This window comes from Coregonus lavaretus (assembly GCF_964263955.1).
Source record: "Coregonus lavaretus genome assembly, chromosome: 14".
Taxonomy (NCBI): domain Eukaryota; kingdom Metazoa; phylum Chordata; class Actinopteri; order Salmoniformes; family Salmonidae; genus Coregonus; species Coregonus lavaretus.
In genome coordinates this window covers 7,430,144-7,452,982 of record NC_140001.1, presented here as the reverse complement: position 1 = coordinate 7,452,982, position 22,839 = coordinate 7,430,144, and the positions used below count along the sequence as shown (strand labels likewise).

The following is a 22,839-nucleotide window of genomic DNA, read 5'->3' as shown; positions in this document are numbered from 1 at the left end:
GCCCATTCAACAGACTTATTGGCCATTCAACAGACTTCTGGCCAATTCAACATAATTCTGGCCCATTCAACAGACTTCTGGCACATTCAACCAACTTCTGGCCCATTCAACCGACTTCTGGCCCATTCATCAGATTTATGGCCCATTCAACAGACTTCTGGCCCATTCAACAGACTTATGGCCCATTCAACAGTCTTCTGGCCCATTCAACAGACTTCTGGCCCATTCAACAGACATCTGGACTATTCAACCGACTTCTGGCCCAATCAAACGACTTCTGGACCATTCAACAAACTTATGGCCCATTCAACAGACTTCTGGCCCATTCAACAGACATATGGCCCATTCAACAGACTTCTGGCCCATTCAACCAACTTCTGGCCCATTCAACAGACTTCTGGACCATTCAACCGACTTATGAGAACAAATTCAGATTAATAGAGCACATGCAATTGATTTGATGTAAAGCACATCACAAATATATACATACACACATCAAATAGGCTACATGAATAAGACCCATATTAAGGGTTACCTCAGTAGTTGGATGAGCGAAAATGTCCCTTCTGCTCCTTGACTGAATTCATTCTAAATGTATAGTCTGTTGTTGCTATCCTTCTGAGACAATCCAGGTGTGCACTGGTCAGTCTGTTTCTCTGTTTTTGTTTCACAATGTTCATTGTTGAAAATGTTGCTTCACATGAATAAGTGCTGACAAAAAATGGCACCTTTTGCACACACTGCTTCAGAAGTGGATACTCTGTGTCTGACACAAGGCTCCAGAAATGGGTAACACCTGATCTTAGTTCACCTTGCAATGTGTCATTTGCCTGCAGCTCCGCTATCTCACTCTCTGTTCCAGCACGGTCAGGACAGAGGGCTGTGATGACTGGGGTCAGAGATGACACTGGCACCAGCTCCGCTATCTCACTCTCTGTTCCAGCACGGTCAGGATAGAGGGCTGTGATGACTGGGGTCAGAGATGACACTGGCACCAGCTCCACTATCTCACTCTCTGTTCCAGCACGGTCAGGACAGAGGGCTGTGATGACTGGGGTCAGAGATGATACTGGCACCAGCTCCGCTATCTCACTCTCCATTCCAGCACGGTCAGGACAGAGGGCTGTGATGACTGGGGTCAGAGATGATACTGGCACCAGCTCCACTATCTCACTCTCTGTTCCAGCACGGTCAGGACAGAGGGCTGTGATGACTGGGGTCAGAGATGACACTGGCACCAGCTCCACTATCTCACTCTCTGTTGCAGCACGGTCAGGACAGAGGGCTGTGATGACTGGGGTCAGAGATGACACTGGCACATGAAAGGGGTTCTCAATGAAGTTGAAAAACTCCTTGTACTCGATGATATCCTTGAATCTTGACTCAAACTCCAACTTCAACTCTTCCAACACACGCACAAATGCATCATAGCTAAAATGTTGCAGTATGTCTGGGTTGGATGTGGTGACTGCTCTGAGTTTTGGGAAATTAACAAACTGTCTGTCAGGTATGAACAGTGTGGTGATTTTATTTTGAAATGCTATGACCACACGCTGAATTTTGCCCGGAGTTTTAGCTTTCCGTTGGAGCTGGAGATTCACCGTGTTCAGGTGGCAGGGGATGTCAGTTAAAATAGCCAGCTTTAATATCCACTGTGCATCATCCAGCTCTGGCTCCTCTCTCCTCTTGCTTGCAACAAATTCACGGATTTGAGGAAGGAGAGAAAGCTTTCTAAACTCTGCCACGAGACAGCCATCTCACCTCATTCATCCCTTTGCTATGAAGCCCCTAAATAAGATCTGGTGCAACCAATTACCTTCAGAAGTCACATAATTAGTTAAATAAAGTCCACCTGTGTGCAATCTAAGTGTCACATGATCTGTCACATGATCTCAGTATATATACACCTGTTCTGAAAGGCCCCAGAGTCTGCAACACCACTAAGCAAGGGGCACCACCAAGCAAGCGGCACCATGAAGACCAAGGAGCTCTCCAAACAGGTCAGGGACAAAGTTGTGGAGAAGTACAGATCAGGGTTGGGTTATGAAAAAATATCAGAAACTTTGAACATCCCACAGAGCACCATTAAATCCATTATTAAAAATTGGAAAGAATATGTCACCACAACAAACCTGCCAAGAGAGGGCCGCCCACCAAAACTCACGGACCAGGCAAGGAGGGCATTAATCAGAGAGGCAACAAAGAGACCAAAGATAACCCTGAAGGACCTGCAAAGCTCCACAGCGGAGATTGGAGTATCTGTCCATAGGACCACTTTAAGCCGTACACTCCACAGAGCTGGGCTTTACGGAAGAGTGGCCAGAAAAAAAGCCATTGCTTAAAGAAAAAAATAAGCAAACACATTTGGTGTTCGCCAAAAGAAATGTGGGATACTCCCCAAACATATGGAAGAAGGTACTATGAGCTTTTTGGCCATCAAGGAAAACGCTATGTCTGGCGCAAAAACCAACACCTCTCATCACGCCGAGAACACCATCCCGACAGTGAAGCATGGTGGTGGCAGCATCATGCTGTGGGGATGTTTTTCATCAGCAGGGACTGGGAAACTGGACAGAATTGAAGGAATGATGGATGGCGCTAAATACAGGGAAATGATTGAGGGAAACCTGTTTCAGTCTTCCAGAGATTTGAGACTGGCACGGAGGTTCACCTTCCAGCAGGACAATGACCCTAAGCATACTGCTAAAGCAACACTCGAGTGGTTTAAGGGGAAACATTTAAATGTCTTGGAATGGCCTAGTCAAAGCCCAGACCTCAATCCAATTGAGAATCTGTGGTATGACTTAAAGGTTGCTGTACACCAGCGGAACCAATCCAACTTGAAGGAGCTGGAGCAGTTTTGCCTTGAAGAATGGGCAAAAATCCCAGTGGCTAGATGTGCCAAGCATATAGAGACATACCCCAAGAGACTTGCAGCTGTAATTGCTGCAAAAGGTGGTTTTACAAAGTATTGACTTTGGGGGGATGAATAGTTTTGCACGCTCAAGTTTTCAATTTTTTTGTCTTATTTCTTGTTTGTTTCACAAGAAAAAATATTTTGCATCTTCAAAGTGGTAGGCATGTTGTGTAAATGAAATGATACAACCCTCCAAAAATCGATTTTAATTCCAGGTTGTAAGGCAACAAAATAGGAAAAATGCCAAGGGGGGTGAATACTTTCGCAAGCCACTGTAGATGCCAGATTTGACCTGTCAATATTATTATCAGCAAAAAATGTATCAAGGGCTTTCAGAATTTCCTCTCCTCATGTTTGTTCCTGAAGGGGCAGTAAACATAAAAGCTCCTCTCTGAACGACTCGTTTTGACCCAAACACATAATTGGGCAATGTCACTTATATCAGTGCTTTCGTCAATCGCAATACTAAAACACGGCGCCACGGATATGTCATTAATCAGTTGCTTACCGATGTCCTCGAGTCTGAGAGTTGCAGTCCCTTAATTTGCTTGAAAATAGCTTCCTTGTTTGTGAAATCAGCATACAATATTTCGTCGGAGGCCAAAAAACATTATTTGACAATCTCCGCATTTGTGAAGGCCTTCTTGTTTACATTTTAGTCATTTAGCAGACACTCTTATCCAAAACGACTTACAGTTAGTGAGTGCATACATTATTTCTTAATACTGGCCCCCCGTGGGAATCAAACCCACAACCCTGGCGTTGCAAACGCCATGCTCTACCAACTGAGCTACATCCCTGCCGGCCATTCCCTCCCCTACCTTGGACGACGCTGGGCCAATTGTGCACCGCCCCATGGGTCTCCCGGACGCAGCCGGCTACGACAGAGGCTGGATACAAACCAGGATCTCTAGTGGCACAGCTAGCACTGCGATGCAGTGCCTTAGACCACTGCGCCACTCAGGAGACTATTTCTCACGAGTATCTAAGCAATCTCATATGTTGCCTCTGTCGTTTTCTCTGCAACGTGCTGATCTGTCCATCATTTGTTGTTGTCCTTTAAGCTGTCCTTTGAATTGTGCTATTTTGTCATTTCTGAGGTTGCTTTGTGGCGGATATGTTTTGTCAAAGTGGGCATGTTGTGACTGGAAATGTCGCTCTAAATTTACACTTTTTAAATAATTGACTGCCTTCTGGCAAATAAGACAAAGTGAGCTAGTCCCATCATGCAGTACAAAAAAATACTTGCCTGTCCATTTCTCTTGGAACTTTCTGTGTTCTTCTTGAATCTTCCGTATCCTTCTCTTAGCCACCTGAGCCACGTTAGCTATGTTAGCTATCTGCATTTCCCAGCCGCTATCTTCCTGATTTTCCTGGTTCTCCGGTGGTTGTTCGTTCATAGCTGTCACGTTGTTCTCCAGCACTTCCCCCTCATTTTCATCGTCAATAGATTTACGTTTCTTTTTTACAATAAATCGATCCATGTCGACCCGACTGCATAATTAGCTAGTAGCAAACTGATATGTGTCGGTCGCTGTAGCTGAGCAATTGCGTTCTATTTCGCAAAACGTTCTATTTTGGCCTTTCTGTTCAACAGCTGCGCTATACTGCCATCTATCTGTCGTCCAGGGAACAATAGATATATTCAATGAAGTGATTCAGGCTTGCATTAAACATATTGAATTGAAATTGTAACATTATGTATTATTCATGGAAAATGTCGTTTCTCTTTGCTTATTGAGCTGTTTTTGCCATAATATGGACTTAGTCTTTTACCAAATAGGGATATCTTCTGTATACCACCCCTACCTTGTCACAACACAATTGATTGGCTCGAACGCATTAAGAAGGAAATAAATTCTACAAATTAACTTTAAACAAGGCACACCTGTTAATTTAAATGCATTCCAGGTGACTACCTCATGAAGCTGGTTGAGAGAATGCCAAGAGTCTGCAAAGCTGTCATCAAGGCAAAGGGTGACTACTTTGAAGAATCTGAAATATTAAATATATTTTGATTTGTTTAACACTTATTCGGTTACTACATGATTCCAAGAAGGAGAGTGATGGAATGCTGCATCAGATGACCTGGCCTCAACAATCACCCGACCTCAACCCAATTGAGATGGTTTGGGATGAGTTGGACCGCAGAGTGAAGGAAAAGCAGCCAACAAGTGCTCAGCATATGTGGGAACTCCTTCAAGACTGTTGGAAAAGCATTCCTCATGAAGCTGGTTGAGAGAATGCCAAAAGTGTGCCTAGCTGTCATCAAGGCAAAGGGTGGCTGCTTTGAAGAATCTAAGATATAAAATATATTTTGATTTGTTTAACACTTTTTTGGTTACTACATGATTCCATATGTGTTATTTCATAGTTTTGATTTCTTCACTATTATTCTACAATGTAGAAAATAGTAAAACTAAAGAAAAGCCCTTGAATGAGTAGGTGTGTCCAAACTTATGACATTTTTATTCACCGTAACGTAAATTATCTAAAAAGGCATAAACTCTGATTTTCATTTTCGCATATGCCGTAGCTTAGACCCTACATTACATCATCTAAGATTTGTGTGTTGTGCCCGCCATTGGTTGAGACACAACATGCTCTTTAATACAGGGTGAGTTTCATTTCAATCCCTTTAGACCACTGCAATTTAGCTGGTACACCATTGAAATGTAAATGTAATTGAAATGTTTACTTCTAATTACTACCACAAAGATGGCCGCCGGTCCAACCACCGCAGAAGTGTCCAACCTACTCGAATAAATTGTTAAGTCTGCTGAATTCAAATGTAAAGCAATATTTTCCCCTGACAAAAGTGTTTCACTCTGAAATGCAAGGGTGGCAACCCTGCCAAAAGGAGGTGGGTGGCTTATGCTGCCATGTTACATTAGCCTTGTGAGGTTCATGCCTGGGCCAGGCTCGTTCTGTTAAATTACTTTGCAAGGGAGCGCAAAAAGGCATGTTCACCAATCCATAATTGTGTTTACTCCACTCTCCCCAACATGAACCATACATAAGGCCCTCACAAACCGTTACAGATGCACCATTGAGACATCCTGTCGGGCTGTATCACCGCCTGGTATGGCAACTGCACTGTCCGCAACTACAGGGCTCTCCAGAGGGTGGTGCGGTCAGCCCAACGCATCACCGGGGGCACACTGCCTGCCCTCCAGGACATCTACATCACCGGTGTCACAGGAAGGCCAAGAAGATCATCAAGGACCTCAGCCACCCGAGCCATGGCCTGTTCACCCCGCTACCATCAATAAGGAGGAGACAGTACAGGTGCATCAAAGCTGGGACAGAGAGACTGAAAAAAATGTATATCTCCAGGCCATCAGACTGTTAAACATTCACCACTAGCCGGCCTCCACCCAGTACCCTGCCTTGAACCTTAGTCACTGTTACTAGCCGGCTACCACCCGGTACCTTAGAGACTGCTGCCCTATGTACATAGAGTCATTGAACACTGGTCACTTGAATAATGTTTACATACTGTTTTACCCACTTCATATGTATATACTGTATTCTAGTCATGGCTCATCCTATATACAGTTGAAGTCGGAAGTTTACATACACTTAGGTTGGAGTCATTAAAACTTGTTTTTCAACCACTCCACACATTTCTTGTTAACAAACTATCATTTTGGCAAGTCGGTTAGGCCATCTACTTTGTGCATGACACAAGTACTTTTTCCAACAATTGTTTACAGACAGATTATTTCACTTATAATTCACTGTATCACAATTCCAGTGGGTCAGAAGTTTACATACACTAAGTTAACTGTGCCTTTAAACAGCTTGGAAAATTCCAGAAAATGATGTCATGGCTTTAGAAGCTAATTGACATCATTTGAGTCAATTGGAGGTGTACCTGTGGATGTATTTCAAGGCCTACCTTCAAACTCAGTGCCTCTTTGCTTGACATCATGGGAAAATCAAAAGAAATCAGCCAAGACCTCAATTGTAGACCTCCACAAGTCTGGTTCATCCTTGGGAGCAATTTCCAAACACCTGAAGTTACCACGTTCATCTGTACAAACAATAGTACGCAAGTATAAACATCATGGGACCATGCAGCCGTCATACCGCTCATGAAGGAGACGCGTTCTGTCTCCTAGAGATTAACGTACTTTGGTGCGAAAAGTGCAAATCAATCCCAGAACAACAGCAAAGGACCTTGTGAAGATGCTGGAGGAAACAGGTACAAAAGTATCTATATCCACAGTGAAAACGAGTTCTATATCGACATGACCTGAAAGGCCGCTCAGCAAGGAAGAAGCCACTGCTCCAAAACCGCCATACAAAAGCCAGACTATGGTTTGCAACTGCATATGGGGACAAAGATCGTACTTTTTGGAGAAATGTCCTCTGGTCTGATGAAACAAAAATAAAACTGTTTGGCCATAATGACCATCGTTATGTTTGGAGGAAAAAGGGGGTTGCTTGCAAGCCGAAGAACACCATCCCAACCATGAAGCACGGGGGTGGCAGCGTCATGCTGTGGGGGTGCTTTGCTGCAGGAGGGACTGGTGCACTTCACAAAATAGATGGCATCATGAGGAAGGAAAATTATGTGGATATACACTCTAAATTCCAAGCATCTGCCTCTAACCCTAGGAAGCTCTTTGCCACCTTCTCCTCCCTGCTGAATCCTCCTCCCCCTCCCCCCCTCCTCCCTCTCTGTGGATGACTTCGTCAACCATTTTGAAAAGAAGGTTGACGACATCCGATCCTCGTTTGTTAAGTCAAATGACACTGCTGGTCCTGCTCACACTGCCCTACCCTATGCTTTGACTTCTTTCTCCCCTCTCTCTCCAGATGAAATCTTGCGACTTGTGACGGCCGGCCGCCCAACAACCTGCCCGCTTGACCCTATCCCCTCCTCTCTTCTCCAGACCATCTCTGGTGACCTTCTCCCTTATCTCACCTCGCTCATCAACTCATCCTTGACCGCTGGCTATGTCCCTTCCGTCTTCAAGAGAGCGAGAGTTGCACCCCTTCTCAAAAAACCAACACTCGATCCCTCCGATGTCAACAACTACAGACCAGTATCCCTTCTTTCTTTTCTCTCCAAAACTCTTGAGCGTGCCGTCTTTAGCCAACTCTCTTGCTATCTCTCTCAGAATGACCTTCTTGATCCAAACCAGTCAGGTTTCAAGACTGGTCATTCAACTGAGACTGCTCTTCTCTGTGTCACGGAGGCTCTCCGCACTGCTAAAGCTAACTCTCTCTCCTCTGCTCTTGTCCTTCTAGACCTGTCTGCTGCCTTTGATACTGTGAACCTTCAGATCCTCCTCTCCACCCTCTCCGAGTTGGGCATCTCGGCTCACTCTTGGATTGCGTCCTACCTGACCGGTCGCTCCTACCAAGTGGCGTGGCGAGAATCTGTCTCCGCACCACGTGCTCTCACCACTGGTGTCCCCCAGGGCTCAGTTCTAGGCCCTCTCCTATTCTTGCTATACACCAAGTCACTTGGCTCTGTCATATCCTCACATGGCCTCTCCTATCATTGCTACGCAGACGACACACAACTAATCTTCTCCTTTCCCCCTTCTGATAACCAGGTGGCGAATCGCATCTCTGCATGTCTGGCAGACATATCAGTGTGGATGACGGATCACCCCCTCAAGCTGAACCTCGGCAAGAAGAAGCTGCTCTTCCTCCCGGGGAAGGACTGCCCGTTCCATGATCTCGCCATCACGGTTGACAACTCCGTTGTGTCCTCCTCCCAGAGTGCGAAGAGCCTTGGCGTGACCCTGGACAACACCCTGTCGTTCTCCTCTATCATCAAGGCGGTGACCCGATCCTGTAGGTTCATGCTCTACAACATTCGGAGAGTACGACCCTGCCTTACACAGGAAGCGGCACAGGTCCTAATCCAGGCACTTGTCATCTCCCGTCTGGATTACTGCAACTCGCTGTTGGCTGGGCTCCCTGCCTGTGCCATTAAACCCCTACAACTCATCCAGAATGCCGCAGCCCGTTTGGTGTTCAACCTTCCCAAGTTCTCTCAAGTCACCCCGCTCCTCCGCACACTCCACTGGCTTCCAGTTGAAGCTTGCATCTGCTACAAGACCATGGTGCTTGCCTACGGAGCTGTGAGGGGAACGGCACCTCCATACCTTCAGGCTCTGATCAGTCCCTACACCCAAATGAGGGCATTGCATTCATCTACCTCTGGCCTGCTGGCCCCCCTACTTCTGCGGAAGCACAGATCCCGCTCAGCCCAGTCAAAACTGTTCGCTGCTCTGGCACCCCAATGGTGGAACAAGCTCCCTCACGACACCAGGACAGCAGAGTCACTCACCACCTTCCGGAGACACTTGAAACCCCACCTCTTTAAGGAATACCTGGGATAGGATAAAGTAATCCTTCTACCCCCCCTTACCCCACCCCAAAGAAAAAAAAAAAAAACATCTTGTAAAGTGGTTATCCCACTGGCTATAAGGTGAATGCACCAATTTGTAAGTCGCTCTGGATAAGAGCGTCTGCTAAATGACGTAAATATGAATTTTTTAAATTGAAGCAACATCTCAAGACATCAGTCAGGAAGTTAAAGCTTGGTCGCACATGGGTCTTCCAAATGGACAATGACCCCAAGCATACTTCCAAAGTTGTGGCAAAATGGCTTAAGGACAACAAAGTCAAGGTATTGGAGTGGCCATCACAAAGCCCTGACATCAATCCTATAGAAAATGTGTGGGCAGAACTGAAAAAGCGTGTGCGAGCAAGGAGGCCTACAAACCTGACTCAGTTACACCAGCTCTGTCAGGAGGAATGGGCCAAAATTCACCCAACTTATTGTGGGAAGCTTGTGGAAGGCTACCCGAAACGTTTGACCCAAGTTAAACAATTTAAAGGCAATGCTACCAAATGCTAATTGAGTGTATGTAAACTTCTGACCCACTGGGAATGTGATGAAAGAAATAAAAGCTGAAATCAATCATTCTCTCGACTATTATTCGGACATTTCACATTCTTAAAATAAAGTGGTGATACTAACTGACCTAAGACAGGGAATTTCTACTCTGATTAAACGTTAGGAATTTTGAAAAACTGAGTTTAAATGTATTTGGCTAAGGTGTATGTAAACTTCCGACTTCAACTGTAACTGCTGCTGTACACCTTTGTCTATTCGTACAGTCCCCACTGTCTATACACACCATTATATACATATATACACTGTATTTAAATTGTGGACATTGCTCGTACTGATATTCTTAATTTCTTTCTTTTTCCTTTTTGGATTATGTGTCTACTATTGTTTTAGGTATTATTACTGTACTTTTGGAGCTAGGAACATAAGCATTTCACTGCACCTGCGATAACATCTGCAAAATATGTGTACGCAACAAATCATTTTTTTTTACTGTACCATACTGTAGATGGTCGTCTGCTGGGTATTTCTTCTGAATCTCTCCCCAACATGCATCATACTGTAGATGGTAGTCTGCTGGGTATTTCATCTGAATCTCTCCCCAACATGAACCATACTGTAGATGGTCGTCTGCTGGGTATTTCAGCTGAACCCATCCATTGTAACTGCATATTTCAAAAGACAGTAGTACATACTGTTGAAACAACTGAGCAGGATTTCATTATGGAGAATACATTTTCTATTTTTATGGAGAAAGAATATATATATATATAATTTTATGCCAGATCCTATTAGCGAAGGCATTTTAGTTCTAGCCCAGTGAGCTGTCCTGGACTGTTTCTCCAACATCTGTTTCTAATTATTCTGGGTTCTGTTATCAGATCTCCGTCTTTGGAAATTGCTTCACATATTTGCATATGGTTGGTGATAGACTATGAATTGCTTTTTATTTGTCCTGACGAAACAAAAATAAGTAATGACAGCTCAAGGCTAATTAAAGCTACAATCCTTATTTGAAACAATAACAAAGCAGTTACCCTACCTCTGTTTTGGTAAAGCTGAGGGATGGGCCTGGAGAAATGTAACCAATTTCAAATTCATAGACAGAACTATGGATGCAAGGACTGACCATCCATGATATAATAAGTATAGTTTTGAAGCTATACAGTGTTTACGTTGTTTACAAACATTGGAGTAAAACAAGTTTGGGTTCTGATTAGGTACTGTACGACAGTTTAACTAAGCTCATGAGGCATAAGTAATATTCTTCAAAAATCAATGGGTATCATTAATTTATAAAAAAAATTGATGTAGCAACTGCAGATTCTAGCTTTAAGGTGGAAAACAAACGGCGGAGAAGAAGTTGTCACACACGGCATCGGTCTGTCGCCGCTGTCACTGTCGAGTGCACATGCAGCGGGTGGGAATGCCACCTGTGTGCCAAAGGGTGCCCACCACTGTGAGTGAGGTGCTGTTGGAAAGTACTATCTCCACTGAGCCCAAAGACCAACCATAGTGCAGAATGATCCGAGTAAAAACTCACTGTGGTTTTACCACAAAATGCTTCCTGATTCCTTGAAAACAAACAATTGCATGGATGGAGAGAGAGCGAGAGGGAGAGAGAGAGGGGGAGCGTGAGGCATCTGAACAGATGCAGAGAGAGCCTTGAGAGGGAGCTGGAAGGCGGCGAGGGACAGTTGTGAGTTTTTAGAGAGGAAGCTCCGTCAGTACAAACAGAGGGTTGAGCCAGCCGGGAGGGAGGGAGGGAGGGAGGGAGAGAGAGGGAGGAAGAGAGGGAGGGAGAGAGGGATAGAGAGAGGGAGGGAGAGAGAGTGAATAAGAGGAGGCTGAAGAGCAGAGGGAGGAGTGATGTTAATTGATGGTGTATCACACTGACACAGGAACTTTCACACATTCCTTTTCATCTTTTTCTCTCTCTCTCTCTCTCTCTCTCTCTCTCTCTCTCTCTCTCTCTCTCTCTCTCTCTCTCTCTCTCTCTCTCTCTCTCTCTCTCTCTCTCTCTCTCTCTCTCTCTCTCTCTCCTCTCTCTATCCTTTCCTCTTTCTCTCCTCTCTCTCTCCTCTCCTCTCTGCTCTCCGTGGCTCCCTAGCCATCCCCTGTGTATCCACGTGTCCTCTGGGAGACCTAACTATCACGGAGAGGGTGGTGGCAGTGCAGGGGGATGCTCCGTCAGTCATGGATCCCAGTAATCTAAGATAGCTTGAGCGTCAGCCCTTTTTCTGTAATAATTTGAGAGAGAGAGAGAGAGAGAGAGAGAGAGGAGAGAGAGAGAGAGAGAGAGAGAGAGAGAGAGAGAGAGAGAGAGAGAGAGAGAGAGAGAGAGAGAGAGAGAGAGAGAGAGAGAGAGAGAGAGAGAGAGAGAGAGAGAGAGAGAGAGAGAGAGAGAGAGAGAGAGAGAGAGAGAGAGAGAGAGAAAGGTATTGTTGGCTCTCTGAATAGGAGAGAGAAGCAAGCTGTGGTCTAAAAGGTTAGACTGCATGACAAAACCTTGGTCTTCCTCAGGTAGCCTTGGTCTGTCTCAGGTAGCCTTGGTCTGTCTCAGGTAGCCTTGGTCTGTCTCAGGTGACCTTGGTCTGTCTCAGGGAGCCTTGGTCTGTCTCAGGGAGCCTTGGTCTGTCTCAGGGAGCCTTGGTCTGTCTCAGGTAGCCTTGATCTCTCAGGTGACCTTGGTCTGTCTCAGGTGACATTGGTCTGTCTCAGGTAGCCTTGGTCTGTGACTGACCTGGTCTTCCTCAGGTAGCCTGACCTGGGACGGTATCCATAAAGCATCTAAAAAAGGTCTTAGGAATCATGTTAAAACCTGTTTTAGGACAACAACAAAAAACTCCCAGTTCAGAGTAGGATTTAGGATGATGTTGAGACACTGCCCAGACAAACTCTGAGCCAGGAGTAAAATCAACTCATAAAAGTGTATCTCAGCTGGTAATCAGGACAGTTTGAGGTACCGCAAAGGAATGATAGTGATGACATTGACATTGTTGTAAATCCTGATGAGTCATGATCAGACTGTGAACTCTATAGCATGCTTCAGACAACCTCAGTGAATGTGACTGTACATCAAATGTGGCAATTTGATATAATTTTCACATGACACAATAAATTAGCCTACTCTTAATCATTGCCTAATACTGCATGTTGGCATGCGCATGACATTTTTTTTAACCAATTCTGATGATTGTTAAAAGCGGAATTTTGACATTAATTACCATTATTTCAACACACTCGTCACTCCCGTTTAACAACCCTAAATCGCTTTGGCACAGTAGGCATCAAGTCACTTGCCAAAATGTTGCATACAACGTATGAAAGGTCTATGATTTTCATCTAACACAATTAAAGTTAACATAAGTCCTAGATGCCTTCAGTTGGCCAACTTTTAAGGATACACAATTTAGACATATTTTTTACCAACGTGATATTCCAAATGGATAACTTGAACTAACATGATGTAGGTAATTAAACAATCAAAATAAAAACATGTTTATTTATTAGCCTAGTGGTTATAAGTATTTAGGCATATCATGTGAAATAGGCCTTGTGAAATCATTGTCAAAAGCGCAAGAGATACTGTTGCATGTACAGTTGAAGTCGGAAGTTTATATACACTTAGGTTGGAGTCATTAAAACTCATTTTTCAACCACTCCACAAATTTCTTGTTAACAAACTATAGTTTTGACAAGTCGGTGTCACGCTCTGGCTCCGGGACTTTGTATGTTGAGCCAGGGTGTGTTCGTTTTGGTTGTGTTTTGTTTTGGTTGGGTTGTCATTGGTTTTGTGTTTCCCTTATTTGGTCTATGACTCCCAATCGGAGGTAACGAGTGTCAGCTGTCGGCTCGTTATCTCTGATTGGGAGCCATATTTAAACTGTCTGTGTTCACCTTGTGTTTGTGGGATTTTGTTCGTGTGGTTTCATGTTGTACCATAGACGTCACGGTTTCGTTGTTTTGTTCGTGTGTACGTTTAAATAATAAATATGTTCGCTCGTAACGCTGCGCCTTGGTCCTCTCTCATCGACGATCGTGACAGAAAATCCCACCATAACCAGACCAAGCAGCGTGTTCAGGAGCCATCGCTGGCAGATCTCCGTGGAAACCTCGACTGGATCAAGCAGCGGGACGAGGAGAGAGGATGGACGTGGGAGGAGATGATTGCGAGTCTGGCAAGAGGGAGGAGAGAACCCCAGGAAATTTTTAGGGGGGGGCTCACGACGTCGGGCCAGCAGGTGTACGGGTTAGAGCGATGCAAGGCGTTGGCAGAGAAGGCCGCCAGGTTAAGGGGGCCACTGGGCACAGAGGAGAGGGAAAGTGTGGAGGCACGGCGAGAGGTACTGGGGTGTGTTACCAGTCCGGTCCGGCCCGTTCCTGATCCCTGCGTGGGGCCAGTGGTGTGTGTCCCCAGTACGGTCCGGCCTGTTCCTGCCATTCCCACCAAGTCAGTGGTGCGCGTCGTCAGCCCAGCCCGGCCTGTTCCTGCCATTCCCACCAAGTCAGTGGTGCGCGTCGTCAGCCCAGCCCGGCCTGTTCCTGCGCTCCGCACCGAGTCTGTGGTGCGCATCGCCAGCCCAGCTCGGCCTGTTCCTGCTCCACGCACAAAGCCTACGGGGTGCGTCGCCAGCCCAGCTCGTCCTGTTCCTGCTCCACGCACAAAGCCTACGGTGTGCGTCGCCAGCCCAGCTCGGCCTGTTCCTGCTCCACGCACAAAGCCTACGGGGTGCGTCGCCAGCCCAGCTCGGCCTGTTCCTGCCACTCGCACCAAACCAGGGGTGCGAGTCGCCAGGCTTGTTCAACCCGTTCCTGCTACTCGCACCAAGCCAAGGGTGCGAGTCGTCAGCCTGGTTCAGCCCGTTCCTGCTACTCGCACCAAGCCAAGGGTGCGAGTCGTCAGCCTGGTTCAGCCCGTTCCTGCTACTCGCACCAAGCCAAGGGTGCGAGTCGTCAGCCCGGTCCAGCCCATTCCTGCTACTCGCACCAAGCCAGGGATGCGAGTCGTCAGCCTGGTGAGGTCCGTTCCGGCTCCACGCACCAAGCCTAGGGTGCGTATCGTCAGCCAGGTCCGGTCCGTTCCTGCCTCACGCGCTAAGCCAGGGGTGCGCGTCGTCAGTCCTGATCCAGCCAGCTGGGTCAGATCGGATCGGGGCCGTTATGCGGGGATTGAAGTAGGGTGGTGGTCAAGCCCGGAGCCGGAGTTCCTCCGAGGAGCAACACCCACCCAGCCCTCCCCTATTTGGGGTTTTGAGGCGCGGTCGCAGTCCGCGCCTTTAGGGGGGGGTACTGTCACGCTCTGGCTCCGGGACTTTGTATGTTGAGCCAGGGTGTGTTCGTTTTGGTTGTGTTTTGTTTTGGTTGGGTTGTCATTGGTTTTGTGTTTCCCTTATTTGGTCTATGACTCCCAATCGGAGGTAACGAGTGTCAGCTGTCGGCTCGTTATCTCTGATTGGGAGCCATATTTAAACTGTCTGTGTTCACCTTGTGTTTGTGGGATTTTGTTCGTGTGGTTTCATGTTGTACCATAGACGTCACGGTTTCGTTGTTTTGTTCGTGTGTACGTTTAAATAATAAATATGTTCGCTCGTAACGCTGCGCCTTGGTCCTCTCTCATCGACGATCGTGACAGTCGGTTAGGACATCTACTTTGTGCATGACACAAGTAATTTTTCCAACAATTGTTTACAGACAGATTATTTCACTTATAATTCACTGTATCACAATTCCAGTGGGTCAGAAGTTCACATAGACTAAGTTGACTGTGCCTTTAAACAGCTTGGAAAATTCCAGAAAATGATGTCATGGCTTTAGAAGATTCTGATAGGCTAATTGACATCATTTGAGTCAATTGGAGGTGTACCTGTGGATGTATTTCAAGGCCTACCTTCAAACTCAGTGCCTCTTTGCTTGACATGGGAAAATCAAAAGAAATCAGCCAAGACATCAGAAAAAAAATTGTAGACCTCCACAAGTCTGGTTCATCCTTGGGAGCAATTTCCAAACGCCTGAAGGTACCACGTTCATCTGTACAAACAATAGTACACAAGTATAAACACCATGGGACCACGCCCCAAACATATGGAGGTTCACCTTCCAGCAGGACAATGACCCTAAGCATACTGCTAAAGCAACACTTGAGTGGTTTAAGGGAAACATTTAAATGTCTTGGAATGGCCTAATCAAAGCCCAGACCTCAATCCAATTGAGAATCTGTGGTATGACTTAAAGATTGCTGTACACCAGCGGAACCCATCCAACTTGAAGGAGCTGGAGCAGTTCTGCCTTGAAGAATGGGCAAAAATCCCAGTGGCTAGATGTGCCAAGCTTATAGAGACATACCCAGAGAGACTTGCAGCTGTAATTGCTGCAAAAGGTGGCTCTACAAAGTATTGACTTTGGGGGGGTGAATAGTTCTGCACGCTCAAGTTTTCTGTTTTTTAGTCTTATTTCTTGTTTGTTTCACAATAAAAACATATTTTGCATCTTCAAAGTGGTAGGCATGTTGTGTAAATCAAAGGATACAAACCCCCCAAAAATCAATTTTAATTCCAGGTTGTAAGGTAACAAAATAGGAAAAATGCCAAGGGGGGGTGAATACTTTCGCAAGCCACTCTACCACCAATTTTCTACTCTGAGACGCTTTGTGGATACGGGCCTGGTCTGTCTCAGGTAGCCTGACCTTCCACTGACCCAGCCCAGCCAGGCACTGACCTGAGACGACATCTGAAATCGCAACTGTAGAAAAAGCAGTTGCTTTGCACCCACATTGTGTAAACACGCCCCTAACCTTAACGCTAACTCTAACCTTAATCCCTTAAATCTGCCACAGTTTCATCATTCCTTGATTCTGTTAACCTCTGAAACCCTCTCGTTTACACACGCCTATGACAGTTTTGTGCATAACGTCATCATACTTGTTTGAATACTCGACGCATGCAGTCGCTGTGAGTTCCTCACTTTGTGACTCTCTAGCAGTTGTGTGTGCTGCCACAGAATCATTTGAGATAGCCCAGAGATTAAGAGCAAAGCCCAAGCGCTGTGTTAGAGAGTTAAAACCCTAAATATGAGCCCCTTCAAATGAACTTAAACTGATTGGGAGAAAATACCACTTTAGGTATGTGTGAGGACTTTAATCGTGAGGCAAGATGAAGTGTGTAAAACATGCCCTTCAGTGCTTCAGTCTTTTGAAGTCTGCTAGAGAACATGAGCTGAACAAGCCACAAAGAAGTCTGAGTCAGAAATAGCACCCAATTCCCTATATAGTGCACTACTTTTGACCTGAGCCCTATGGCATTTCGGACATTCTATAGCTCCGGCCTGTTCTCTCAAGTCTTCTGTCTGATAGTCGGCACCATGGGAGTTCTTATAAATGACCAAAATGTAAACATTTTATTATTAAAAAAGGATCTCCTCATTTAAGCTGAGTGTGAAGCTCTAAATCCTCTAAAGCGTTAGCGCTTGAAATAATTTATGGTACAGTAATCACAACCAGTTAGTGATCTAAGGCATGTGCCCGAAAGGGGTAGTTCGGCGATTTGCTAATTAAATTGCTAGTGTGTTGGAGTTGATATTGATTTACAGTATTTATTAAGCCCAAACTTGAGATTGATTTGGTTTGTTGTACCTTTAATGTAATTTACTTTTTCCCTATGTATTCTGTCCACAATGTAAACCCTGTCATCGGTGTAGGCTACAGTATCATGTGTTTCAAGTTGCGAAAGGAAGGGCATTTGTGTAAATTAATCATTAAAGTATGCTCACGCCGCGGTAATTACAACTCGGCTTCGAGGACGTCACCTGCCTTTAAATGAGGATGCAAAAACAAACAACAAATGTAAACGTAAACAACATTAGGCTACCCCAGCGTACCCCAGGGGAGCGGATGAATGACTTTTATTTCACGATTATGGATCTAGTGAGTTGTGCAGTCATATTTCCGGGAAAAAACAATGATGTGATTAGGATTCACCGGGCGCCCGGTGTTTGACGACAATGACTTTTAATAATGATCAGGGCCCTTCTGATTGCCATGGCTCCAGGCAGGCAGCACTCGCTCCATACGGAGAGACGTGGCTCACTGCTTCTCCTCTCATCATGCGCCACCACTCAACCACTACCTGACTTCTACCCTTCCTCTCCTCCTGTTCCCTCTCTCTTTTTTTTCTCTATGTTTCTACTAGTCTATTTATAGTTGTTTTTCTTGGAATCACATCGTTGAGGCGAGGACTTTGTGGTACCTGCTTGTTTTTAACTCTTCCGTGCTCTCCTCTGAAATCGATTGGTAATCGATAGGAATCTCGAAATGTCTTCCCTGCACTTGCGCAATGGATGTTTGACATTATAAGGGATAAGAATGTTGGTTATAAAAGGAAATGTTTAGCGTTCGCTTTGTTACTTTTTTAATGATGTCATGTGATGAAGTAGATCAACATTCACTAGACACTTTCAAGGACATTTTCACAATTGTGGAGGAAATTAGACAATGTAAATGTTCAAAAGGCTTCCGCCCCATTCTTGGCAAAACCTTCCTGTTTAGATCACCCATTATTAAATCATTAGTGTTACATTCGTTTTGGGTTATTGTAGATAATATCATAATCAACAGTGTATTCCATTATAATAGCCTTTTCTCAAAAACAAAGAAACCCTCATCAAGTGTTCAGGAACGAGGGCACAAGCGACAGGGAGGAGATAAAATAAATTTGAAGGGGGAAAAAACTGTTATAAAAGCATATTTGAACAAGGAGATGAATCTCAGTATCTCACATCTGCAACCATAAAATAGAATAGAATACAAAAGATAATAATATAATAATAATAATCATATAATTGATTAATTTTTCCACGAGGGAAACTTCAGTACATGCAGGAAGATATTGTGCCATTGCGTTTCTGTAGAATTTTGTTGAGTACATAAATCCAAAATGTGCATTCTGAGCCCACAAAACTCCTTGCTGGCTATGATTGACTAGTAACCTCAACAACCACTTATGGTCAGATGTCATCCTAACTTCCATGCCAGTAGAATTGATTGACCCAAAATCATTTTCCTGGAAGCAAATCTGTAAGACCCTGTGATATAAGGGAATTCCAGGAGAAGGAAGATACTGCAAATGGCCCCCTATTTCCTATATAGTGCACGCAAAAGTAGTGCCCTATCAAAGGTATAGGGTACCATTTGGGACGAACCCATAGTGTAGCTGTCTGATTTCCTCATCTCAGGGTCTACTGTTTGAGCCAAATCACCAAATAAGAGTGTTTCATATTCAGACATGGGCAATCACGTTGAACCCCGCCCAGACACACACTGGTGTGAGGTGCCTGGAAATCTAATCAAGTACCATAACAGTTAATGAGACGTCAGAGTCCAAATACAGTTCTGTGTTGTTCTGTCCCAATGGACCATGGTCCAAAGTAGACCTCAACCCTATTGAGATGGTTTGGGATGTGTCGGACGGCAGAGTGAAGGAAAAGCAGCCAACAAGTGCTCAGCGTGTGTGGGAACTCCTTCAAAACTGTTGGAAAAGCATTCCAGGTGAAGCTGGTCGAGAGAATGCCAAGAGTGTGCAAAGCTGTCATCAAGGCAAAGGGTGGCGATTTTTGAAGAATCTCAAATATAAAATATATGTTGATTTGTTTAACACTTTTTTGGTTACTACATGATTCCGTATGTGTTATTTCATAGTTTTGATGTCATCACTATTATTCTACAATGTAAAAAATAGTAAAAATTAAGAAAAACCCTGGAATGAGTAGGTGTGTCCAAACTTTTGACTGGTAGCGTATGTCTTCTTTTAGATTTTAATCTATTAATTTGTCAGGGACCATGTACAATTAAAACAAGAAAACTGTGGAAAATGCTAAACTGACCCCAGATCAGCGTCTAGGGGCAACACTTCACCCTACTCCACAGTTAGTCACGGTCAATGTTCATGTTCAATCATGTTACCATCTCTCTACCCAAGTGTCAACATATAGTTTTGTGTTTCTACATCTGTTTCTACCCATAGAAATATAATTACAAGAAAGGGCGTAGCCCATCAGAACATAGCAATTTGACCCTCATGAATACGCTCAGTAATTCTATGTCTGTGTTTCTACTTTTCTCTCAGGTGAAGTACGGGCGTTTTGCCTTTGTGTGGGATGCGGCGGTGCTGGAGTATACGGCCATCAACGATGAGGACTGCTCGTTCTACACTGTGGGGAGCAACGCACCAGATCGGGGCTACGGCTTCGCCATGCAGCACGGCAGTCCATACAGGGACATCTTCTCCCAGAGGTACAGTATTATGCAGGTGTTCAACTTTGGTTTTAGAAGTCGGGGGAGGACGTAATTATTATTATTTTATCTTTATTTATTTTTATCTAGACGGAAACACACTCCAAACAGCCTTCCCGACCGCTCGGAGGCGTCCGCATGGTCCTAGAGCACACTGTTGCCGGCTTTTGTATCACATTCAAATGATAAAACTGTGGAGGACAAAAATGAAAGTGAAAGTTACGCCCCTGGTATTAAGCATTATTAGAGCTCATACATGTTTATAACAAGTAATAATAGTCAAGCAGCATGCAATACAATGTGCATACATGCATAAATACATACAGTGCATTCAGAAAGTATTCAGTCCCCTTTACTTTTTCCACATTTTGTTTACGTTACAGCCTTATTCGAAAATGTATTTTTTTTTACAATATCCTCCTCAATCTCCACGAAATACCCCATAATTACAAAGCGAAAACAGGCTTTTAGAAATAAGTTATTTACATAAGTATTCAGACCCTTTGCTGTGAGACTCGAAATTGAGCTCAGGTACATCCTGTTTCCATTGATCATCCTTGAGATGTTTCTACAACTTGATTGGCGTCCACCTGTGGTAAATTAAATTCATTGGACATGATTTGGAAAGGCACACACCTGTCTATATAACGTGCCACAGTTGACAGTGCATGTCAGACCAAAAACCAAGCCATGAGGTCGAAGGAATTGTCCGTAGAACTCTGAGACAGGATTGTGTCGAGGCACAGATCTGGGGAAGGGTACCAAAACATTTCTGCAGCATTGAAGGTCCCCAAGAACACAGTGGCCTCCATCATTCTTAAATGGAAGAAGTTTAGAGCCACCCAGACTCTTCCTAGACGACCTTGTACCTAGCCGGTGGGGATTCCGGTGGGGTACCCACACCCAGGTTGTGGCAGTGCTGACAACACTGGCTGCAGTAACCCATGGGGAGGGGGTCACACTCGAACAATCAGAGAAGGGGCATATTAGTGTGGCCCAGGTGGCACAAAAAGGTCTGACTGCACAGAGATGTTTGGGAAAATGGTTACAACGGGGGACCAGAGTGTGTATGTTTCAGGGGAAGGGGGTGGATCTGATCTCCATCACCTAGGACTTGACATTGGTTAATCAAATCTCAAATTTGTGTCATTTTTGCTCAATCTTGCATGCTTTCTCAAACAGCTGTAACTGTATATGCATTCGTAAATCCGGTCCTTTCTTGAGTTGGGCTCTGGGATGTAACAACCGTTGAGAATCTGAGCTTATGGTTGATTGTGGGGGAAAGGGGTTGAGTGTGTAAGAGTATGTGTGTGTGTATGTATGTATCCCACATCTGTTGCAAGGGGGTAAGGATGTTAGGGAGAATATAGGATGAACCACAATAATTGTTTGCTAAAATAATAATTGCTTGACAAAAATGTAATGCAATGGCAATCCGGGTTATAGGTAACAATCCTTTGCATGAACTGCCGACATTATTACGCATATTAATTGATAATGATGGAAATTAAGATATGCAAGTTATTTGAATAAATATATATTTTTAATAGCTATATAAATTGAGTGGGGACGGGGGTGGTCTGCCGATCACTGGGATGACAACCCAACTTGGGATGGGGAGGGGCTTTAGCAGGGGGAATAGTGGAGAACAATTGGAGGGTTACTTAGTAGCAATGCAAATATCATGGTAGAGCACTATGGTACTTTTTAATGGCACATTTATAAACATATATTATGATAAATAGAACATGTATCGCATTATGGTAAATGGTGAAATAAGTATAGCCAGTTTTAATTGTAATTGCTTAGCAGATAATAAGAAAAGAATAACAATATTTATATGGCTCAAAGAGAAGGAATATAATATCTATTGTTTATAGGAAACTCATTCAACAATTCTAGATGAAGTTGTGTGGGAAAAGGACTCAGGGGGGCGAAATGTACTTCTCCCATGGGCAAAGAAACTCAAAAGGGGTGATGGTATTAATTAACAGTAATTTTGATCAGAATGTGCAAATTGTCCAAACAGATCCGCAAGGTAGATGGATGATTTTAAATATGTTATTAGACCATAAACAGATATGGCTCATTAACCTTTATGGACCAAATAATGATGAACCACGCTTCTTTGTAAATATATATAATATATGATCAACCCTGCAAGCAATACAAGACTCTATTATTATGGTGGGAGATTATAATACTGTTTTAAATACCTCAATGGACCGTAAAGGAAATCACACTACAAACTATCACCCTCATGCTCTTAAGGAAATCATGAATGTCATGGATATATTAGAACTAGCGGATATATGGAGGCTTAAATATCCTGACCTAGTGAGATATACATAGTGGCAACTCAATCAAGCTAGTCGTCTTGACTTCATTCTTATGTCATTCTCGTTGGCACCAAAAGTTTAAAAAGTGTTGATAGTTGACAAAATGCGGTCTAACCATCATATACATTACTCTTACTGAATTTCCACGTGGGCGAGGATATTTTAAATTTAACCCTCCCGTTGTCCTAGGGTCAAAATGACCCGCCACTGTGTTGAACCAACTTTATTTAATTTTTATATTTTTGGGATCATTTGTGAGAAGGAGGCAGTGAGACTTTAAAGAAAGTATCACTGCCTCCTTCTCACAAATGATCCAAAAAATATAAAAATTAAATAAAGTTGGTTTAACACAGTGGCGGGTCATTTTGACCCTAGGACAACGGGAGGGTTAACCAAAGCCTATTGGATAATAACT

At 44.3% G+C, this 22,839-nt stretch overlaps 1 protein-coding gene across 1 annotated transcript in view; it reads left to right on the top strand.

The window, feature by feature from the left end:
- LOC311141343 (glutamate receptor ionotropic, delta-2) overlaps positions 1–22,839 on the top strand; it is a gene marked incomplete at both ends in the record, with an annotated part of 590,499 nt that overhangs the window by 523,531 nt on the left and 44,129 nt on the right. The window contains one exon of the mRNA XM_084176639.1: positions 19,919–20,085. Coding sequence (XP_084032765.1) covers positions 19,919–20,085 — 167 coding nt within the window. The remainder of the gene's footprint in view (positions 1–19,918; positions 20,086–22,839) is intronic.